Source organism: Medicago truncatula, chromosome 1 (genome assembly GCF_003473485.1).
Source record: "Medicago truncatula cultivar Jemalong A17 chromosome 1, MtrunA17r5.0-ANR, whole genome shotgun sequence".
Classification (NCBI taxonomy): Eukaryota; Viridiplantae; Streptophyta; class Magnoliopsida; order Fabales; family Fabaceae; genus Medicago; species Medicago truncatula.
Window position 1 is genome coordinate 46,246,604 of NC_053042.1, and position 22,550 is coordinate 46,269,153.

The window sequence follows — 22,550 nt, forward strand, 5'->3', positions numbered from 1 at the left end:
TTCTTTTAAAGATTAAATATGTTTTTGGTTTCTACAAAATGAGAATCTTCTAACCCTTCTTAGAAAGGATTAAATTTAAAAAAGCTTTAATTTTGTAGCGATTAAAAATATATTTAACCTTTCTTTTGATATATTGTTTCTAACATAGCTTGATTGATGAGGTAAGGGATATTGAAGAAATTTTAAAATAGTGATCCACAATTTGAATGATAAAAACCATAATAGAACCGCTAACTAATGTTTTTATTTTCTAAGTTGTCTCTTTAAAATATTGTTGATAATTTATCTAACACCAATAAAAAACTAGCCATGTACACTTCACAAAAATTACGTTGTGGGTAAATATTAGCGGTTCTCATTTACACTTTCTTTGGTTGTAAAGAAAAATTGTAAAGAAAGAAATAGGTAATAGAGTATGAGAAGAGAAAAAGATGTAAGAAATAGAGTAGATTTGAGGTGTTGTTTGTTATAAAAGAAAGATGGGAGAAATAGAAGAGAAAGAAGTGTTAATTATATATAAAAGTACCAAAATATCCCTAAATTTGAACAACATCTATCCAAGATAAATTTTGCTCATTTAATAGTTAATATTAATTAAAATAATCAGTGCTTTATTTTTTTTTACAAATGAAATGATTATTTAAAGTAAAATTAATTATTTATTTTGATTTAATTAACTAATTAATTCACACACTTTTATGTGTTTTTAGAACGTAACAATGCTATAAACTATTCCCTGGAAGAAAAAAAATGCTATAAAGTAAGTATAGATAATATGAAAGACACTGTGAGAGAAAGAGGGGTAACTATGGAAATAACATGGTCTCTCTCCCTTTCTTCGCACATCAGAGAAGACTCAAAAAGTGGGTGGCGCCTACAAATTATAATCTTTCTTTGCATTTCACTGATGCTCCAAACGATAGAAATAAGTCATCTCTTTACCCATCTAAATAATTTTTGTAGTTAAATATTATTCAATAGAAAAATGTTAACTTGTGCCCTCATGGTACATGTTAAGAATTCCACTAATAGAAATCATATATTGAATATTGTGTTAATTTATTGCTTAAAATGTTTAATATTAATTTTTTTAATTAAATTCTTACCATTAATGGAATGAAATATAGCTTATTTATAAAAAAACATATAATTTCTATAATCATTGAATGTAACAACAACTCTTTTTTTTTAGGCAACAACAACATTATTTAAAATATTGTCAAAAAAAAAAAAAACAAGGATTAGATATATATATATGTAAAATGAAAATATTCTCGCACTTAAAACAAGTTAAATTCTTAATTTATTATTGAAGAGATTATAAACTAGTACATTTTATTCCTTTCACCATATCTCTATACTCTACTATGAAACACAATTTGTACTTTCAATGTTAATTATTGATCCAACCAGAACCCTTTTATCCCTCCTGTGTGCCTTTTTCCTATCAGTCCCAACGTGCGGGGGTACTTCCCTTTATACATAACAAGACAAGGTCCTATTTCGTACAAAGTAAATGTAATGCGTGCAAAACTCTATTATTTGTACTAAATTAAATATACTCAAGCTACAAAACAAACCATACCTATTATGATTCCTTTTGCCTAAATTTTTAAATGTTATTGACATTGTACATTAGCTACCCTTCACTATTTTAACCTTTATATATATAGAACATCAACCTTTGCTCCTACCCTTCAATTATACCTCTCCACTTCCATCTATAAATGTGATGAAATGAAGGTCAAGTTTTTCAAAAGTTGTTGTCTAAGAGAATTTTCTAAATTCAGAAAGGTAATAAGAGTTAGTTTTCTCAAATGTGCAATTAGGGCTTCATTTTGTTCCTCATCACAACAAAAGTCAAACTTACACATACCCAAAGATGTGCCAAAAGGACACTTAGTTGTCTATGTTGGTGAGGATTGCAAGAGATTTGTCATCAAGGTTGGCACACTCAATCATCCACCTTTCAAGGCTTTGTTGGATCATGCAGAAGATGCGTTTGGATTTACTAATGGTTCTAAACTCCTAATTCCTTGCAATGAGAATGTTTTCCTTAACATTCTTCATAATGCCGGTGAATGGTAATCTTGTCCAACGTTAGGGCATGCTATGGCAAATTTTCATTTTGGATTTTATGGTCAAATTTTGATAGTCATCGTAAGATGTCTGTCCTTTTTTTCTTTTTATAAATTTACAGAAGTTTGTATATTTTGAAACAAATAAAAAATTATATACTCTGAAGTGAGAAATAATTATAAATGGATGTGCATAAAAACTAGATCAATTATTATTAAACAATGAAAGACCATATGGTTTGCTTACAACTAACTGATTTAATCAAGGTTAACTCTAACTCTAAGCATCACAAATAAGTGGCGAGGGTGTACGTATCTTGACTCTTACTTACCATTAATTTGTTGTGAATATTTTGTACCTATGAAGTTGTTAAAAAAAATAGTAGAGGTTGAATTAGAAAAATTATATAATTTTAAATGATTTAATATATTATTTAGTAAATTAAAATGAAATTTAAAATCCTCTCATAAAAAAAACCACTTACGAGCCAAGAGATAACTATTTTTGATGCATACAAGACCGTCTCACATATTTTGAGTATCATATGCGAATATGAACATGTGTCCAATTTTTATATAAGTGTGAACGCACGCCCACACATACATATGACTATAATCTTTTTTTGAAAAACTATCCAAGAGTCTTTAGATGAAGTTTGATCGGGTTAAACCAAGATGTGAAAAACCTCCGGTCAGGAAGTGAAAAACCTCCGGCTAATCCCGTGAATCCGCTTTGTCTCTTAAACTATAGGCTGAGTCCGTAGGAGACAACTTTTTTTTTTTTTTTTTTTTTTTCCATAACAGATTATGTTTTCTCTCAAATGAGCATCTCAAACTTAGATTATTTTTCAAATAAGAGATTCTTTATAGTATTTCTTTTTTATAAAAAGATAGTCATTTTATTTGAGGTGTGTTATTTGAACAACCATTTAATTAATAATTTGCACCAAAACCAAAACAATAGAGAGAAAGTGAAAAATAATATGAATATGAGAGAGAAAGTTGTCAAAAAAATTTACTAGTGTCCCATCTATAATTTTGAAAACGGATCATGAACCTCTCAGAAAAAAAAAAATTCAATTTTTTTTGAATTTTTTTGTGATTGATCAAACCGATTTGTTTCCCGAATACCGATAGATAATTTGAAAAACAAATCAAACATGCATAAATGATGAAATCTGTTAGCAAAAATTATGCAAGTTTTACCGAAACAAATTATTTAAATAAAAATAAAATTGACTCAACAAGGCCGCAACAACAAACCATTAACAACGTCCTGAACAAACAATATATCAATGGTTTAACTGATAAAAATCAAAAGAATGCTGCCAATTGGTTGGTTGATATGAAAAAACTATCAAAACCATTGAATGATGAATCGATGTTCTCAATAGTGTTATTACAAATCTTTGATTATGATCAAAATCCTATTGAGTCTCAGTGTAGTATGGGTCTGAGAATGAAGATTCATGACAAAAAGAATGAGTTTAAGAGGTTCTATCAAGCTATTGGACCGTAAAGAGTTTGATACTGTGATAATTGGTGTGGAAAGGGACACTCTGCTAAAGGCTAGATCCATTTAACACTTAAGCAATAAATTCAAGACCAGTTAGTATTGCCCTTTGTTGGAGAATTTTCAACAATATTCGTGTACTTCTTGATCTGAAAGTGAAATAGAAGGTTTAAAAACATCACTATAAAATTCAAAACAATTCATAGAACACATACAAATGTTCACTAAATATCTTAAAGTCGAATATAACCACACATTCAATATTAAGTGTGTCTAGGCACCAATGCCACATATGCAAGTAAAGTTTTATCCTTAAAGTCTAAACAGCCATCCACGTCTCCTATCATTAGACATGGCCATAAACATTTCCCTCCAATCAGGATCCTTAAACTTTTCCAAGGCTTTTCCGAAGATGTCATCTGAAATGTCTTCTATCTCTTCAAGAGCAATCACACACTTTGTAAGAGAACAATCTATTGTTCCATGTGAAGAAGTAGCCTCCACAATCTTACCCGATGCAGCATGTGCATCGCCCATCCGACCCGATGTAGACTCTTTCATGGATGTATGATCTTTTACTTGATGTTTTTGCTTCCCACTGGATGTGATGCTCTCCAATTCTTGTATATCATTGTTTGAACTATCATTATCAACAGATACAAAATTAACACTCCCAATGTTACAACATTGATTATCCAGCTCATTTTCTTTATCGGTATTTGGTGGGTCTTGGGTATATGACTGATGAAGTACTTCTCTTTCATTATTTTTGTTGAATATGATTTCCAACAACTTATATGGTCACAACCTTTCTTTTGAAATTGAGATGCTTTATAATGTGTCTAAAATAATATAAGCATATCGTCAATACATTAACAATATTGACAAATAAAATTAAAGTAAATCTACTACCAAAACCTATAAGAATTTAACCATACCTTAAGATAATTTTGCCGGACCTCTTCACTTGCAGTAACAATATTGGTTTCTGCATTCCAAGTAAATCCAGTGTTTTGCAAAAGTGAATAGAACTCATGAAACATCGCTCGTAGCCTATCCATTTTTGCCTTTAGTTGTTCCTTTTTATGGGAGCGATTAGTTATGGAGTTCAACCTAGTAGTCATCGAGGTCCATGTGCTAGTATGAAACACACCATTTGGCATATTTCCTTTTGTAACTTCATCAACCATAATGTCAATGAAAGCTTTAGTTACCAAGTCAGGCCAAAGCATTGAGTCACTGTTGTCAACATTAGATGCCATCTATCATAAACATAAGCATTACAATTAGAGCATTGCAACAAATGTAATGGGACTCAAGGCAGCTATGGTGACAGAGCAAATCGTATCCCATATCAATTTAGTTCTTTTTATCTTTAAGGCATCAACAATGTAATGCTAAGGGCGCACCCTTTGACACACTCTCACCCATTGGACCACTTCAAGTTTTATCCGGTTAAAAATTAAGGGTTTAGAAGAATTAGATGACATGGCCCAATAGATTAGAGTGTGTTTAAGAGAGCGTGTTTGAGGGTGTGTCCCTGGCATTCCCCATGTCAATTTAGTGCACTTCATAAAAAGTGCTATTAATCAAGAAGATGAATAACAAATGTTTATTATAACAACAACAATTAATAATAGACAAGTGATCAATATCAGAACAATGTATAGCAATATGTGATATTTAAGAACAAACACAATGTTTCTAGATAGTTGTTTAAGCAACTGTCGTTTCAATGTCATGTATCTTAACTTCCTGTCCTTTAATTCTTAACATCCAGCTAATACATTGCAAATAGAAAGAAAGTGGAAAAAAGGGGGCAGCATGTAATTGAAGCACACATAAAGATTTTATTATAGATGCCTTTGTCATCATTCTCAAATAACACAAAAATGGAAATCTTCACATGAAAACAGCAAATGGCACCAAAAAATTCAGTAACAGGAACTCAAAGGGGATCCATCAAAATGCATGTGAGGAATGTTACCTTTTCAGCGCAACAGAGATGAAGATTGAGAGGTGCAGCAAAGGAGGAATAAGGCGCGTCAAATTGCGAACAACAGCTGGTGTTCTTCGTGGCCTTTACAGGTTCTTCAATCTGTTTAGTAACAACCAATCACAAACTCTTCTTATGGTTGTTTCATTTGAAATTATCTAAGCTCAGATATTCAAAAAGTTCTTATGGTTTTTAAATAACTACCTGCTTAAGATCAAAAGAACTCGGGTAATCTGTTAAGATTTTAACTTCCACCGACGGCAAGTTTTGTCGCAAGAAATCAACTATTCCATCGGGTATGGGAGGTGGTTTTAAACCCGCTTTAAATTCCTTTCTTAACTTAGCAGCTTCTTTACGTGACTTGGCAGCAGCTTTCTTTAACATGGCCTCTTCCATTAATACGAATAATGAACTATAACGAAGTGGTATCAGTTTTACTTCCAATAACTTCAAGTTACACAACGAAGTGAGCTTAACCTCCAATAAATCAGGAACTAAGGAGAGAATCTAAGAAATGAGGGTGAATTAGGATCAGTTTTATGCAAGTCAACTGAATTTTAACAAAATTTAAGAAATAAAAAAAGAATCTTAAGAAGAAAGTAAAATAAAGTCCGAAAACATGGCAAAGTACCTGAATAATAGGTGAAGTGACTTTCAATGATTCTACATTGGCAAGGTCTAGCAACCAGCTAAGAAGAATCAAAGGATGCTCCTTCAAAGCAAAATATTGTTGAGCATCAATATTTACATGTTTAACAGAAGAGACCGCTCCCACATATTTTCTGATCAAGACTGCCGTTGATAGTAAATGCACAAAGGCTTGGAGCAGATAACTCGATTTTGGTAAAGGAAGATGAAATATTATGCATAGCTAAATTGACAAGTGTCTCACTTGATATCCTGAGGATTTGTGCATCTTTTACCGTACAACTGCTAATGACCAAACTATTCAACCTGGTAAAGGTCAAAAAGGGTTCAGCACGACCATTTTCATCACCGCAAAAGGCAAAATTTGTGAGATCCAAGCTGGTCAATGCCGGCAAATTCAAAGATTTTGGAAACAATGTTGTATCAAAATTATAACTACCTCTAGAGTAAAGTGAAAGCTTGAGAGAAGTAAGAGCACAACATGAAGAAATGCCGCGCAAAATGAGACATGTTTCACCATGTAGAGAGATTCCTAATTGTTGGAGGTGGGTATTATGGGAATAAACACAGTCTAGAACCTTTTTAAGGAGTTGCGGCTCAATACTACCATGACGGTGAAGATCAAGAGCATGCAGTGCAGTTGAGGTATCACGAAGAGTCAAAATCTTAGACACAAATATGGAAAAATGCTTCACAGTGGGAAAGTTTGAGGAATCCAATATAAGAGTAGGAATACGTTTCCACATAAGCTTCCATCTTTTGGACAAGATGCAAGTTTGAACGGTGTGTTTGGAGTTAAGAAATGACAAAATGTGAAGGATAAGACAGTCAGGTAAGTCACTCAGCCTGTCTTGATTCTTCTCTTCGTTATCATGCCTTGCTCTCTTCTTGGGTGAAATCATTACCTCGTCCGCTAAATTAGACATTATTCAGGTAAGTGTATAAGTACCTAAGCAAGCATAAAAAAGCATAGTGGTTAACAAGAGAATTGATTACGGGATATAACAAGGTTTATATATATGAAGCCCGGATACGTAGTACGGGTACGATATGATACGGATACACACAATTTTTAAAATTTAGGATACGCTACGATTAAGATACATTAATAAATTGTTTATAATAAAACTTATATGCATAAACTACTTGAAAAAAAATGCATTGATAATTCTTCATTAAGATATATAACTATAAAAATCACAATTTACAAAATGTAATACTACTCCTAAATTTTTTTTAACTAGAATGCTTGTGGTGAGAATAGAAAATGTATAGTTTTTGTATAAATCATATTCTATTTTCAGTGGGATAACAACAAAATCATCATTAAAATAACTCAACAAATTATGTCTAATGTTGAGTGATTGAGTCTCATCTCGTCCTCATTACTTTCATCCACAAAAGAACATAACTTTAAGTCACCGAGAGACAATTATATTGATTCACATCTTAAATTGAATTATATATATGGATACGAGTATCGGGGAGCATAGGTATCTGAATCTGATATGAATAAATCTCCACACTTATTGTAACTAACTATTACATCTAATAAACAATATGGAATTATAACATGCAATATAACGGAACAAGAATATAACGTCGAAGCAAAGTAGTGTTCGATTGCAATGGGGAAACCTCGTGATTTAGGAAGATAGAGAATGAAATACCTGGGGATTATCTGAAAATTGGATTGCAGGGTAGGTGGATTCGAAAGCTGCTGTTATGGATTGCAACAACACTTTCTAGGGTTCGTTTTTTCCAATTTTGTGCGATGGATTCATTCTTTTCTCCCGCACTTTTTTAAAAATGGTTTTTATAGGTCAATTCAAGGGGATGCTGTTATAGTCCGGAATCGTGCGTGGTTCAAAATCTAAACATGCACTTGTTTATTTTTATATTTCTTTTTTACATTTTTATTTTTATATCAATTTACTTTTTAAATTATCATTATTTTTCTAAGATAGGTAGACAACCTTAATGTGTACACCCATTTGTACCATTTTAAAAAATTTCAATTAACCAAATGTATGGTATCATTGGTATGTGTGACCACATTTTTTCAGTTGCATCACCACTATTTAGAAGCTTAAAAGTATGGTCATACAACTAAAATGCGCGTGACCACTATTTTTCCACTTAGTTAACGAAATAAATTCTGAAAAAATAGTGATCACACAACTAAAACAATGTGGTCACACAAACCATATATTTGATTAACCAAAAATTTTCAAAGTGGTACACATTAAAGATGTCTATCTATCATTGCTCTTCTTCTAATGAATAAAAGAGAAAGACGTCCAAAGGAAACACAAAACAACTAAAAGCTCTTAAAGAAGTCAATCACCGCACTTCAACCATCAAGCCATTAATGAAATAAACAGAAAAGCAGGAATGGCATCAAAGCAACTAGAACCATGACTCGTGCTGATGCACGGGTCTTATTTTCATGTAGAATAAGTCATAATAAATTTAAGGCTTAATTGCATGTTTGATCCCTTATGTTTATTTTAGTTTTCAAGTTGGTACTTTATATTTTAAAAGTTTCAAGTTGGTCCCTTTAGTTTTAAAAGTTTCAAGTTGGTCTAAAACGTTACTCACGTTGGAATAAGTTAGTTCCTTCAATCATTTAACGTTTAAAGATTAGGGTTGACAATATGGGTGATGAAACTTATTTTATTTAGAAAATCAGTTTTAAAACATCTTTTTAGTTTTTTTATTTTATTAAACTCGATATCATGTCGCGGAAAGGACAAACTTATTCAAATGTGAGTAACGTTTTTGACCAACATGAAACTTTAAAAACGTAAGGGACCAACTTGAAACTTTTAAAACCTAAGGGTCCAACTTGAAAACTAAAATAAACATAAGGGATCAAACATGCAATTAAGCCATAAAACATATAGAGTACAAAATTTATGATATATTCCAAGCTATAAATCATAGGAATAGTAGAACTTTAATTTTGTTAAATAATAGAAAGTACACAACCTAGGAAAAATTGTTGGTCATAAATAATTAACAAAGGAGAAGTTTAATTCCGGTCAATCATTCAAAGTACACAATTTAAGATACATTGCGAAAAACATCATGATAAACTACATTAGACATTACATCAGTGTCTTCACCATCATCATCAGATATTAATATCTTCAAATCTTCTCTTGAAGTAACCTTGACAAAGCCACGTACAATTGACCATGAGAGAAGATATGCGATGACAAATATACACCAACATGTTTCAAAGATTGATCTTGGCTTTTGTTTATAGTCATTGCAAAAGAAACGGTAAGTGGAAGAAATTTTCAAAGAAATTTTCAAAATAGGCGTGTGACCTTTTTTTTTAAAGAAATTTTCAACCGTGTGGTTTTAATGCTATTTAATGTACAATTAATTGAGTGTTATTTTATTTCAATTATGCAAACCGTGTGGTTTTCTTTTAATTTGCAAAAGGTTATGTTTTTTTTAATATGCAACCGTGTGGCCTCCTTCTTCTTTTTTTTTTTTTAGAAGTTTTCAACAGTGTGTTTTTAATGCTAATCGATATACAATTGACTTTGTGTTATTTCATTTTCATTATACAATTTTGTACGTAATTTACGGGTCTAATTTTCCAGCCATGTTTTTCTTTAATGGGATCGTGTGTTACTCTATTTCCAATGTACCTAATTCACATTTTAAATTTGGGATGACAATTAATATGCAATCGTGTGTTATTCTATTACTAAATAAAATAATATGCAATAGTGTTATAAATGACAGTTACTACAACCTGTAATGAAATGACTTTATGTCGTGTATTAAGGGTGAGGAGGTCAAACCTGAACATAAATGCTTTAGAATGAGCGGGAAAATGCTAGGTTAATTTTAGGGTTAGGGTTAGCTTGACCTGACAAGCTTTAATAAGTAAGATGAAAATGTATGGAGATACTGAGACCATTATTCGCTAAAACATTTGACACACTTGAGTAATTTCTAAACTTTTAACTATCACAATCTATTCAATTTAATCCCAATTTTATAAATACATTAAGTAATTTCTAAAGTATACAAAAAAACGACAATTGAATCCATCGTATTAAGATGTTAAAGATTAAACTGACAAGTTTTCATATATTTTATGATTATTGGACATTGGTATAGAGGACCATACCACGTGGACTCTCCTATACATTGACTATTCAATATGTACAACTCAACTTGATCGTTCAGGTCACGTGAACTTCATCTTCTTAGTTCAGTTTGATCGTTCAGGTCATGTGAGTTCCACCATGAACGCCATTAGCTCTCTCTTAAGTCGTTGTCCAAACAACATTGTGGTCCTCCTCTTGAGGGTATCTCATAACGCTCCATACGTTCTGCACGGACAAGTGACGTGAGCTGTGTACCCATTAGGTCAAGAAAGTGAGGCCTATAAAAGGCGACATATTAAGAGTAATAGAGGGATCAAATTCATTATCTTGAACGATGTATTTTCATTTAAGTCCTATTCACAGTGCTCTTGAATTCCACCTAGAACATTTCATTGAGTAGCTTACATGTTGTAATTAACTTGTGTTTACACGCGTGAACAATTATATTAACGGATTTGATATGATTTAGCAAATAACAACTACTTATCATATTTATATAAATTAGAGAGTAGATAATAATGTAAGGTCTATTCAATTTTAATGTTTGGTGTTGATGATCTGGATGAAGGTGTAGGTTAGGGATGAAAATTGATGGGGGAGAAGAGAAGAGAAATGGAGATTGGAGAAGAAGATGTGGAACAAAAAGATGCATAGTGAAGAAAGGGATGGTTTTTTGTGTATTTTCTTATTTTTAATTAATTAATGACATGTCACATAATTACACTCGTGGCCAAACGTAAAAAAAATGGAAAATTAAAATCAATATCCACTTCAGCGCCACGTCTGCGCCACATAAGAAATTCCGTTTAGTCATATGGTTTGGGGGGACGAAATCCAATTTTTTTTTACAGGGGGCAAAACTAAGAGTGACATATATTACATGGATAAAACACTATTAACCTTATTATTGACGGTCTCTCAAATAAACGACATTAAGAATTAAACTCATTCTTTTTTATTAAGGAGAGCGTCAACACATTGGAATATGGCTCTAACTAAATCAATTTAAATTTGGAGAATGTTAACCATTGCCCTTAGGGTATTGGATAAGGGGATAAAAATAAAAATATAGCATTGAAAAATGGTGAAAAATGATAAATTTAACTTTTTAAAAGTCAAAATGTTGTTGAAACCAATGCAAACATGCTACTTTTTAAGAATAACATTTCTAAGTTATTGATGAATGTATCTCCTCCATTTCACGGCAAGGTGATCGTTAGGCTTGATGATAAGAAAGGGTTAAATTGCATTTTTGGTCCCTTAACTATTTAGATAATATCGTTTTGGTCCCTTAATTTAAATTCGATTTATTTTGGTCCCTTAACTTCTCTCTGTTACACATTTTGGTCATTTCCGTTAGTTTTAATTCAAAAACGTTAGGTTTTCTTCATCTTTATATCATCTTCATCAACCTTTAACAAAAAGAATCTCAGAAAAATTTCAGAAGAAAATGAAGAAAATCTAACCTTTTTGAATTAAAACTAACGGAAAGGACCAAAATTTGTAACAGAGAGTAATTAAAGGACCGAAATAAATCAAATTTTAATTAAGAGACCAAAACGATACTATCTAAATAATTAAGGGATCAAAAATACAATTTAGCAGTAAGAAAGTGTATAGGTCAACTTTCACTTCTTATCTCTACTCCCCCTCGATATTTGCAAAACCCATAAGCATTAAAAGAGCAGTATAATTAATCCTCTGAACAACAAAAAATAGTACAATTAATGTCCATTGAGTTATTACTATATTCATGATGATGATAGAAGTCATTGTTCTCATGAGTAAGTGCTGACTTGGATTGAAGTGGACCATACTAACATTACGTGTTCTCCATGGTTTTCTATGTTTGTGTTCACGTGTCTTGTATTCCATCAAAGATCCTTGAATGTGCGGATGAAGGGGACGTGTGGAAATTCTTTCCAAGAACTACTTCTATACATTTTATCTAATTTGAAATTGTTCAGATTGATGTTACAAAAAATTATCTATATAGTTAATGGGAGAAACGTGTAGGTAAAATTATTTCACGATCATGTCGAGAGCTTGCGGATATTCTTGTGGGCAATGAAATACACGTAACACATTCCAAAGATAGTTATTATACAATAAAATCTCAACCAGTTATCTAGCAAACCATACTTTTTACATAGCATAGAACAAATCAAAATATCTTGATCAATCTCCATCCCTTACCTTCACAAAATGTGAGCAGAAAACAAACTAATAAAAACACCATCTCAAATAAGATCAAATGTTATTCATTGCCATGATTCAGAGAGTGTCATTCCTAATTTCCTAGTCAAAATTAAACTACTCATACTAGTATATATTACTAGAAAAAAGAGTTATCGTTCACGTGAACTTAACTCAATTAGTAATAACATTACATTATATATACAGATGCCAAAGGTTTAAACTTATACACCTCATTAAGAGATGAATTTCTAACCACATTTTTTCCAAACACCCCTTCCTTTTGTTTACCTTCTTTTTTAGGGTGGGTGGTCTAATACATTATGGTTGTGAAGAACTCGGAGGTTGCACACAAAGAACGTATTCATATAATATAACATCAAATCATACAGATTGTTATCGTAGTTTAAAATACATGCCCAACATCATAAAATAAACATTACATGAAAAAGGAAAAACAAAGTCTTTGAAATAGAAAGAAAGAAAGAAAAAAATTACATTAGAGTAGCACAATCCTAGCAGATAGGTAGAGGAACACCATTCCACTCCTTTAGACAATCCAACATGGGATCAATAAACCTTCCATCACACATTGCTGTGAAAACCTTATCACAGTCCTCACCAGGTGACCTAATTTTCTCACCTGTCAGCAAACTTGTCCCTAAAGTTTCTCTCATGAACTTGTACAATGGATATGATCTACATTCCTTGATCATATTAGGAACTGCAGGGTTTCCATTTTCAATTTCAACCCTAGCATTTTCCACCTCTTTAGGCAAAAGGGCCTTAAGCTCTTCCTCAAAAGCTCCAATCTTTTGGAAAATCGAGGTGCTTGAATTTGCCTCCTTATCACCATTTTGCAATGCATGATCAACTAGTACATATCTCAGCTTCTGCATTAGAGGATATATAGGACTGCAAGGGTCATCAATGTAAGTGAAAACATACTCACCTTCAACAACATTGAGTAAATCCTTCTCACAAAACCTTGATGGATGCAACTCACCATTGACACCAACTGTTAGAATTCTCTTGGCTACTTGACTTACAGTGTTCTTGACAACACTTTTGAAGTTTTCCTCAATGTGCCTTAGATCAATGGCTTGGCACAATGCAACTAAGAAAGTGGATGACATCAGCTTCCATATTTCAACTGCTTCAGCTGTTTTTCTTGCTGAGATCAAGCCTAAAGAGTTAACATCTTGGTTATGTTGTTCAGCACTTTGGACATGAGTGGTGACAGGACTAGCAAGGTATTGAAGTTCTGAACAATAGGATGCCATTGCAACTTCTGCTCCTTTGAAGCCGTAATCCAAACTTGGATTGCGGCTAGCAGTGAGACTTGAAGGCAATCCGTTGTTATAGATGTCATTCACAAGCTCAGTGAATTGAGCAAACATAAGTTTACCAATGGCAGCAATGGCTAAACGAGTGTTATCCATCGATACACCAATCGGTGTACCTTGGAAATTTCCTCCATGAAGTGCCTTATCCCTTGAAACATCAATAAGTGGATTGTCATTCACGGAATTTATCTCCCTCTCAATCATCTTTGTTGCGTATCGAATCACTTCAATCTGCGGTCCAAGCCACTGCGGTGATGTTCGAATCGCGTATCTATCTTGTTTGGGCTTCTGAAGTGGATTAATCTCATGTACTTTTTGTGCAGCCTTACCATAATAACTTCCATCTAAAATATGTTCCATAATAGCAGCAGCCTCAATTTGACCAGGATGAAGTTTCACTTTATGAATTAAATGGTCAGTGAATTGAGGTTTTCCTAGCATAACTTCCGCGAAAATCGCAGACAAAATTTCCGAGAGAACAACTAGTAAATTTGTATCAAAAAGAACCAATGAAGCCAAACCTGATCCAACTGCAGTACCATTCACTAGTGCTAAACCTTCTTTAGGTTGCAACTCAAAGAAACCAGTTTCAATTCCAGCTAGTTGAAAAGCCTCTTGAGCATTCAGAACTTGTCCATTAGGTCCAATAGATTTTGAATTTGGCCTTCCAATTAAAAGGCCAGCAACATATGATAAAGGAATTAAATCACCTGATGCAGTGATTGTACCTCTTAATGGAAGACATGGTGTTATGTTATGGTTCAGAAATTTTGCTATAGCTTCCATGATTTCAAATCTGATTCCTGAATATCCTTGAAGCAATGTGTTGATTCTAACCAACATGCCTGCTCTTGTGGCTGTGGGAGGTAATGTCTGAGATGCTTCTGTTCCATTGCCGAAAATTCCAGCATTCAGAAATCTGTTGCAATAAAATAATTGTTAAATTGTGTTAGTATCAATACATGTAGAATCAACAATTCAGAATGAAGGCGTGTTTGGTGTCCGACACGTTGAATGAGTCATACATACAATGAATAGAGTCATGTATGATGTATGAAATTCTAAACAACTGAGAAACATGTTGAATGAGTCACATAAATAATTAGCATGATTTTCCAAATGATTAATTCATGCCAAGCCAAAGCAACAATTTTGTTCCATAAAGGTACAACTGTCCAAGTACATTAAATTAATGGCACAATTAAGTATAGCCAAAACATCAAGCCTGCAAAATGAGGGTACAATTCAATCATAGCCATTTAATTTAACAACTCCTTATGAACATCCCTTGATGTTCTGCCTTAAGAAAATACATAAAAAATAACAGAAACTGCTTTCTATTTTTATATAAGAAATAAGGTTTAATTGCACTTTTCCCCCTTATAGTTTGCCAATTGTGCGATTTTGCACCTCATAGTTTTAAACGAGCGATTTTGCCTCCTATAGTTTTCCCCCTTTCTGATTTTATGGTTCCCATGACATTTAGTGTTGATGTGTCTGTTTTTTTTATCAATTAATATGTGCCACGTGTGTAATTCCATTTTAAAAATAAAAATAAAAAAATGGTATTTTTCAGATTCTGAGAGAAGGAGGCACGTGGCACACGAAACTCGAAGCTACCAAAAAATCTGAAAAATACCATTTTTTTATTTTTTTAAAAATGGAATTGCACACGTGGCACACATTAATTGATAAAAAAACAGACACATCAGCACTAAATGTTATGGGGACCATAAAATCAGAAAGGGGAAAAACTATAGGGGGCAAAATCGCTTGTTTAAAACTATGAGGTGCAAAATCGCACAATTGACAAACTATAGGGGAGAAAAGTGCAATTAAACCAAGAAATTAATATGTATTAAAAAGAAAATGTAATTATAACAATATTAAATATGGGCCATGTAAAGTTATGCAATGAGTGTAGATATGGTGCTATGCTACCATGTAGATGGACCTGAAGGAATAATAACATGTAGATAGACTAATTAATGGTATGTCAGTTGAGCCATTATATTGTGCAATTTCTGGCCCACCTATCATGAATTTGTAACTAAAAAGTTTATAGTATTTTATTTCACATGAAATCCGACACTGACACTTCTACTGTTGAATGAATGGTTTTTTAACCTTTATAAGTCATTCATATAGCATTTTCGTCACAGTAATAATTGGAATGACACCAACTTAAAACCAAACACATAAGCAAAAACAAATCAAAAAAGACAAGTGTCATTTTGTTGATAAATATGTGAAAGAAACATTCTGACAGTTCAAAATAAACTGAAATAAAAAAAAATTTATTTGGGTAATGATATTTATATACTCTTAATTCTTCTGCATATATTCAGCACTTTACTATGGTGTGTAAGAGGTGAATGGGGTGTAAACCCATCTTTTCTCATTTTATTTATTCCATAAACTTAGGTATTGAATAATGGAGTATATGACATGCAATTCCAAAGCTGCAAGGTGATCTACACAATGCCACGGTTTCACTCGCAAATAAATGGTACTACAAAATTAATTGAAGAAACATCCCCTCTTTCAGCAATATGGAATACTATGCTAGTACTGTTTCTGTCAATTAAATAAATACATTTACCTAACATTATAAGGATAACATTTTGTTGACATTGTTCTATTGTTTGATAGATACCACTAGGCGATTTTAAACAATACAAGTATAAGTATTCTTACATTAATAGTTTTTATTTATATTTCTGTTTATGACATGTAGTTCACTCTTGTAATTGAATCTTAAAATTAATGAGTTGCCACTTGATATCAATGAAAAATTGATCTATGCGATACATGCCCCTTATTCTCATTTTAGAATACTCACTAATAATATATTAAATTATTTTTTTACATAAACTATGAGCTATGAGCTTTCATGCCCGATCACATTTTTCCCTTAACATAAATTAATTATATAAAAGTTGATTATTTTAGGGTAATTTTAATATTTTGCAAAAAAATTAAAATTAACATCACACTACTTTTTTCCTATATTTCTTTTCCTAATGATGATTTGTGCTAAAACTAACCCGTCATTTATAACTTTTTGGGTTACAAATGGAATTATGATAACTTAATTTTTATTTTTTTGGGTATATGATAACTTATTTACAAAACAAGTGGTTATTCCCGCGATCACAAGTTTCACACAGCCATTTTTTAAGTTTTATGAACAACATATTAAACAAACAAAAGCACAAAAAAAGGATACACACTTCTGTTCAATCTACAGTAAGAGAAAATCATATCATGACATGACCTTCTACCTAACTACATCAAGCAGATCACTGGTAACACACCTAGTCACCTACCCCAAAGTAAGGGAAAATATAAATATTCAGTATCCAATCCATTAATAAACCAACCAAAAACCGAGACACAAGTTATTAAAATATCGCACAAACATATGTTAAGATACGATATAGTTTTTTTTTTTTTTTTAATAAACTAAAATGGAATTATATAACCAAAACCAAAAGCAGTTGCCAAACACAAGGTGTGCTTAGATAACTACTACAGTTCAGAAGAACACGAAAGTAGTTAGTCAATACCCAAATACAATATAGTTAATATGTGCTCATCCTCAAAGGCTATGTTCGGTAAAAATAGCGGATGACTGATAAGCTAGCTGATAGCTTATAGCTGATGGCTGATGGCTTATAGCTGATGACTAGTAGCTTCAATTAGCTGATAGATGTAAAATTACATAAAAGGACATTTTAAATCCATAATAAAGTTTATATCAATTAATGTTTAAAGTATTTAAAAATTAAAAATTGTTAATTTAATATTTATTTTCATTTGCCTAAAAAAAATTAGATGTAAAGTGTAAATTTTTTTTTTTTTTTTGGTCAAGTAAGTGTAAAAAAATTTAAACGTAACAATAAATATAGTTTTTATATATATATATTGAAGGTAAACGTAACGTTCTCATTTTTTTTGTTGGAGAAAATTTATGTCCTTGTTCTTATTCTCTACAATTCTGATATATCACACAAAAATAAAGTGTCATTTCTCAAAAAAAAAAATGTGACATTAAATATTGAAATAGTCCCACAAAAAAAACGTAACAATTGTACAAAAAAAAACTTAAATGTAACGGTAAAAAAAATATCTTTTTCTATTGAGAAAAAAAGAATCTTTCATTCATAAAAAAAATAGCATTCATATTTAAAACATATGTATTTTAATTTATAATATAATAAATGATTAAGGCTAAAAAATGAAATTTAGTTAGAATAATAAAGGTAAAACTGAAATTAAAAGTGAGATGCTATAAGCTATAACCTCAAACGCTACTTGGAATAGCTTCTGAAAAATAGCTTATAAGCTTGTGAAATAAGCTAGAAGCTCATGGTGAAAAAATGTTACCAAACAGTTTTTTGTCAAACGAGCTTAAAAGCTTATAAACTATAAACTAAGAGCTATAAGCTCTTTTTTAGGTGTTACCAGACCTATATTTTACACATAAGTTTAATATAGACATTTGTGTATGTATCTTAAGAAACACTTGTGTATCTTAAGAAACAGTAACATCATTGACCAAAAAAAAAAAAAGAAACAGTAACATCAGAACTTACATTAGCGAAAACAAAAAAAAAATATCACAACTTAATATTATAATTAAACGTATGTCTAAATATTTTTTGCACTTTATATATTTATTAAATTTTATCTAATGCATGTATAGTGTATGACATTAGATTTATCAAAATTACAATGAGTTAACATGATTTTAAAAAACTAGGTTTAAAAGCTTTTATAAAATTACGATGATTCATTATCATCTTGATAAAGTTATTGGATTATCAAACATGCACTAAGATGTTGTAGTTTTCATTTTTCTTAAAAAAAAAAAAAAATGCTGTCGTTTTCAATAGTTGATGACAAGTTGAAATTAATTGTCATGTAACCATAAGGTAAATGTTTTTTTACATATTTATTTAATCAAATTATTCTATAAGATGACTTTATTACGTTGGTTTATAAAATATCTATTTAATGACATATATTAAGAAAATTTACAAAGAAAATGCATATATATAGTATGATAAATTGAAATCTTGACAAAAATGAATAAATTACCTGATGAGTTCACTTTGAAGGGCACTACCTTTATTTGTTCTTCTGTGTGAGGTTGCACCAAACCCAGTGGTCACACCATAGCTATCAGTCCCTTTATTCATACTATCAACCACCCAATCACTACTAGCTTTAACGCCGGAGCGTGCCTCTTCCGCTAGTTCAACCGCCACACCGGTACTATAAGTTGCAACCGCAGCCACTTGTGCTATTGTTAAACCTTTTCCACCTAAGGGCACAACCGGTTTCCGGTATTCCTCTACCATACGCTTCACCTCATCTAGGTGACTACCCTTCATAGAATCTGCAGCTATACCCCAATTCAAAGGGTCATTGTTGTTACTAGTTTTTGTTCCACCATTGCGAAGATTCATGGAAGAACCGTTACTACCATTGCTATTATCTCCATTTGAAAACTCCATGATGAAGAAATTGAGGTTGATTAAGGTTAATTATATATATTGTTGTGTTTCAAGAGATAGATAGATTGTTAGATAGATCTCTTGAGTTGCGTTACGTGGATATATATGTTATATATTGTATATGGGAGGGACTTGTGGGATATAGGTGAATGGCAGTTAGGAATTGTGATAAAAATGGAAAGGATTAATGTGGAATATAGTTTTTGCATAAATAAATATTTTTTTGATCATAGGAAATGGCAAAGTATTTTTTATTTTTTTTTGGTTTGTAGGAAAGAAAAAATTTCCTGAAAAAAAAGAGGGAAAAATGGGAAGTATATATAGATGGGTTGGTGACATTGAGTGTAGTTGGGTAAGCCGATGGGTTAGTTGAGAATGAGACGTGGCCGTTGGATCATTGTAGGAATGGAAGATTAAGATGTGACACGTGGGTAGGTGAGTTTTATGATGAGTGCTTTGTTAGCACCATGTAGGGGGGAGGTGAGTTGGGACTTCCTCCAAATTATTACTTGAGAAATGATATTTGTACAATCATTTTTTAATAATTTTTTGACAACTTTTTCTTTCATACTTATATGTTTTTATTCTCTCTATTTCTTTTTCTCTCTCTATTATTTTTGACCAATCAAAAAATAGAAAAACAAAGTTGTCATAAATATTAAACAAAAGAGTTGTACAAATATCATTACTCTTATTACTTCATCTCATTTTGATTTTGATTGCTTTATCTAGGTTTGGCCCACCTTGCCCCGAATTTAACCTACAAATTTAATAAAAGAAATTAGTCCCCAATCAATTTACTGTATATGTAGCTGTGTAATCGTTCGGTTTAAATTGTTTTTTATTTTTAAAGAATCAATGAAATCTTAATCGATTTAGTTTGGTTCAGTTTTCATTGCTTTTTAAAAAAATTAAATCAAACAAGTCGGTTTGGATTGTCCCGATTGACCAATTTGTTTGAAAATTCAATTAAAAAAATCTATATTTTCATAAATTTGTATTTCATGCTTGTAACATATTCAAACATTTCATGGAACTTTGATTCCATGTTCTCTGTTTTTCGAACAAATTTATATAAATAACATGGAAGAACTAAAAAGAGATGGACGATCCCAACGACGATGAGGAACGATGGATTGAGTGTAATTGACGGTTAATGTTTTTTTTTAGTAGACTCTACAAATTCTTACACTTACTTATTTTACTACTTTTTTCTTTTCTCTCGTATATGTAACAATAAAAAAAGACCAAACTTGTCTTAAAATCATTATGCTCGATGAATCGACCCACCTCAGGATATTTTTTTTTGTTTTTAACTAAATATTTTACTTCCTTAAAAATTTATTGGCTTAAATGCTCTTTTGGTCCTTTAAGTATTTAATTGGTATCGTTTTGGTCCCTTAACTAAAAAAAATTGTTTGAATACTTTAAATTTTTTTAGTCTTGTTTTGGCCCTTTCTGTTAGGTTTTCGTTAGGGTTTAAAAAAAAAAGTTAACTCATGAACACGTGTCACCTTGTCATTGGCTCTGAGATATTTTTTTACAAAAAAAAAAAAATATATTTTTTAAATATATATTAAAAATCCCAAAGGCAATGACAAAGTGACACGTGTCACCTTAAAAAATATAAATATATTAAAAAATATTTTTTTTGTTAAAAAAATATTATTAACGTTTTTCATATATTAATATTTTTTTTTTGTAAAAAAAATTCTCATAGCCAATGACAAGGTGACATGTGTCCACACTTAACGTTTTTTATTATTAAACCTAACGGAAACATAACAGAAGAACCAAAACGAGACTAAAAAGACTTAAATACTCAAATAATCTTTTTTTTAGTTAAGGGACTAAAGCGATACCAATTAAATACTTAAGGAACCAAAAGATCATTTAAGCCAAAAATATTTAATTGAATAAGATTGAAAATACATGCATGTTTTTTTTAAATGAATTTTTCATTAATCCAATCATATCCTCGAACAAATATTAATATAATAATGTTATATTGTTTATGTCGTTAAAAATGATAAAAGTTTATATTATATTTGCAATATTGTTGTGTAACTAAAAAAATAAATATTATTTATTACAATAAGTCACAAACATCTATAGATATAATTTAATCAAAAATCTAAATATTGATTAACGGACGGCTCTCACCGAGCCTTAATAAATCAATAGCGTGTGGCAGAAGGGGTCCGTAGTATTTTTATTACTAGTATTTTAGTTATGTCTCATTAGTTTTTTATTTTCTTAGTATCAATTTGTTCCTTAGTTTTCTTTTTTCTTTTCATTTTTCTCCTTCTTATGTAATTTTTTTTATATTAGTTCTTATTAAAAATAAAAAGGACGTGGAACGGTCTCTTTCTTTTCATGATGTATCCGTTAAAAGGAAGTTGACGTATCAATTCTTCGTGTTGTCGTGCATGCCAATAGTTCTTTAGTCACTTTTTCTTTATATTTTATTTTTTGTTTCTATTACTCTATCTTTTTTTCTCCATGTCTCTTTTAATCCATTGTTCTTTCATTCAGATAATCAAATTTTAGTCACTAGGTATTTTCTCTTCTATATATTATTCAAATTAAATCATCAAAGCGACTAAACCTCAAAGACAGACAACCTTTTTCTTCTTAAGTGGTAGCAACCCCCCACCAACGCCTATTTTTAAATAAAACTCATTTTGTAGTTTGGTAGAAAGTTGTGGAGTAAGCCTCTAGGTGACTTCAAATAGAAAAACAATTATTTATTCTAAACATCTTATATATTTTTAAGAGTCTTTGGTGAACGAAGGAGAAGAAATTAAATTTTAAAAAAAATTAAAACTACAAAAACAAGAACAACTAAGTCTTATTCAACTACATTTTGTCAAAAAAAAAGTCTTGTTTAGCTATTTATTGACTAAGCAACGTCATAATGTTCTATCATATCCTTCTATTTTGGACTATGGATCCAAATTATTTAAAAATAAAAAAATAAAAAAATCTTGTAGTATATGATCTCCAAACTTTCACCTCTAAGTTGAAATGCTTCGTTTTTTTTGCTGAAATTACACCAGTCGAATATATATGTCTTCTTCGAATAAAAAAAAAGACTATCCTAACATCTTTTTTTATC

At 31.2% G+C, this 22,550-nt stretch overlaps 3 protein-coding genes across 3 annotated transcripts; all 3 read right to left on the bottom strand.

Annotated features, from left to right (window-relative positions):
• Nucleotides 1-3,859: 3,859 nt before the first annotated feature.
• LOC11420313 (uncharacterized) lies at nucleotides 3,860-6,293 on the bottom strand. The gene is made up of 5 exons (XM_024775092.2): nucleotides 6,219-6,293; nucleotides 5,792-6,094; nucleotides 5,579-5,689; nucleotides 4,530-4,853; nucleotides 3,860-4,433 (listed from the first exon to the last, which is right to left on the bottom strand). Exons 2-5 carry the CDS (start codon nucleotides 5,981-5,983, stop codon nucleotides 4,167-4,169), a joined length of 894 nt encoding a protein of 297 aa, XP_024630860.2. The 5' UTR covers nucleotides 5,984-6,094; nucleotides 6,219-6,293; the 3' UTR covers nucleotides 3,860-4,166.
• A 10-nt stretch (nucleotides 6,294-6,303) lies between these two features.
• Nucleotides 6,304-7,179, bottom strand: LOC120577618 (putative FBD-associated F-box protein At5g22720). Its single transcript, XM_039829303.1, has one exon. It carries the CDS (start codon nucleotides 7,159-7,161, stop codon nucleotides 6,340-6,342), a length of 822 nt encoding a protein of 273 aa, XP_039685237.1. The 5' UTR covers nucleotides 7,162-7,179; the 3' UTR covers nucleotides 6,304-6,339.
• A 5,730-nt stretch (nucleotides 7,180-12,909) lies between these two features.
• Nucleotides 12,910-19,715, bottom strand: LOC11414166 (phenylalanine ammonia-lyase 2). The gene is made up of 2 exons (XM_003591829.4): nucleotides 19,014-19,715; nucleotides 12,910-14,829 (listed from the first exon to the last, which is right to left on the bottom strand). Exons 1-2 carry the CDS (start codon nucleotides 19,430-19,432, stop codon nucleotides 13,080-13,082), a joined length of 2,169 nt encoding a protein of 722 aa, XP_003591877.1. The 5' UTR covers nucleotides 19,433-19,715; the 3' UTR covers nucleotides 12,910-13,079.
• Between the last annotated feature and the right edge of the window lie 2,835 nt (nucleotides 19,716-22,550).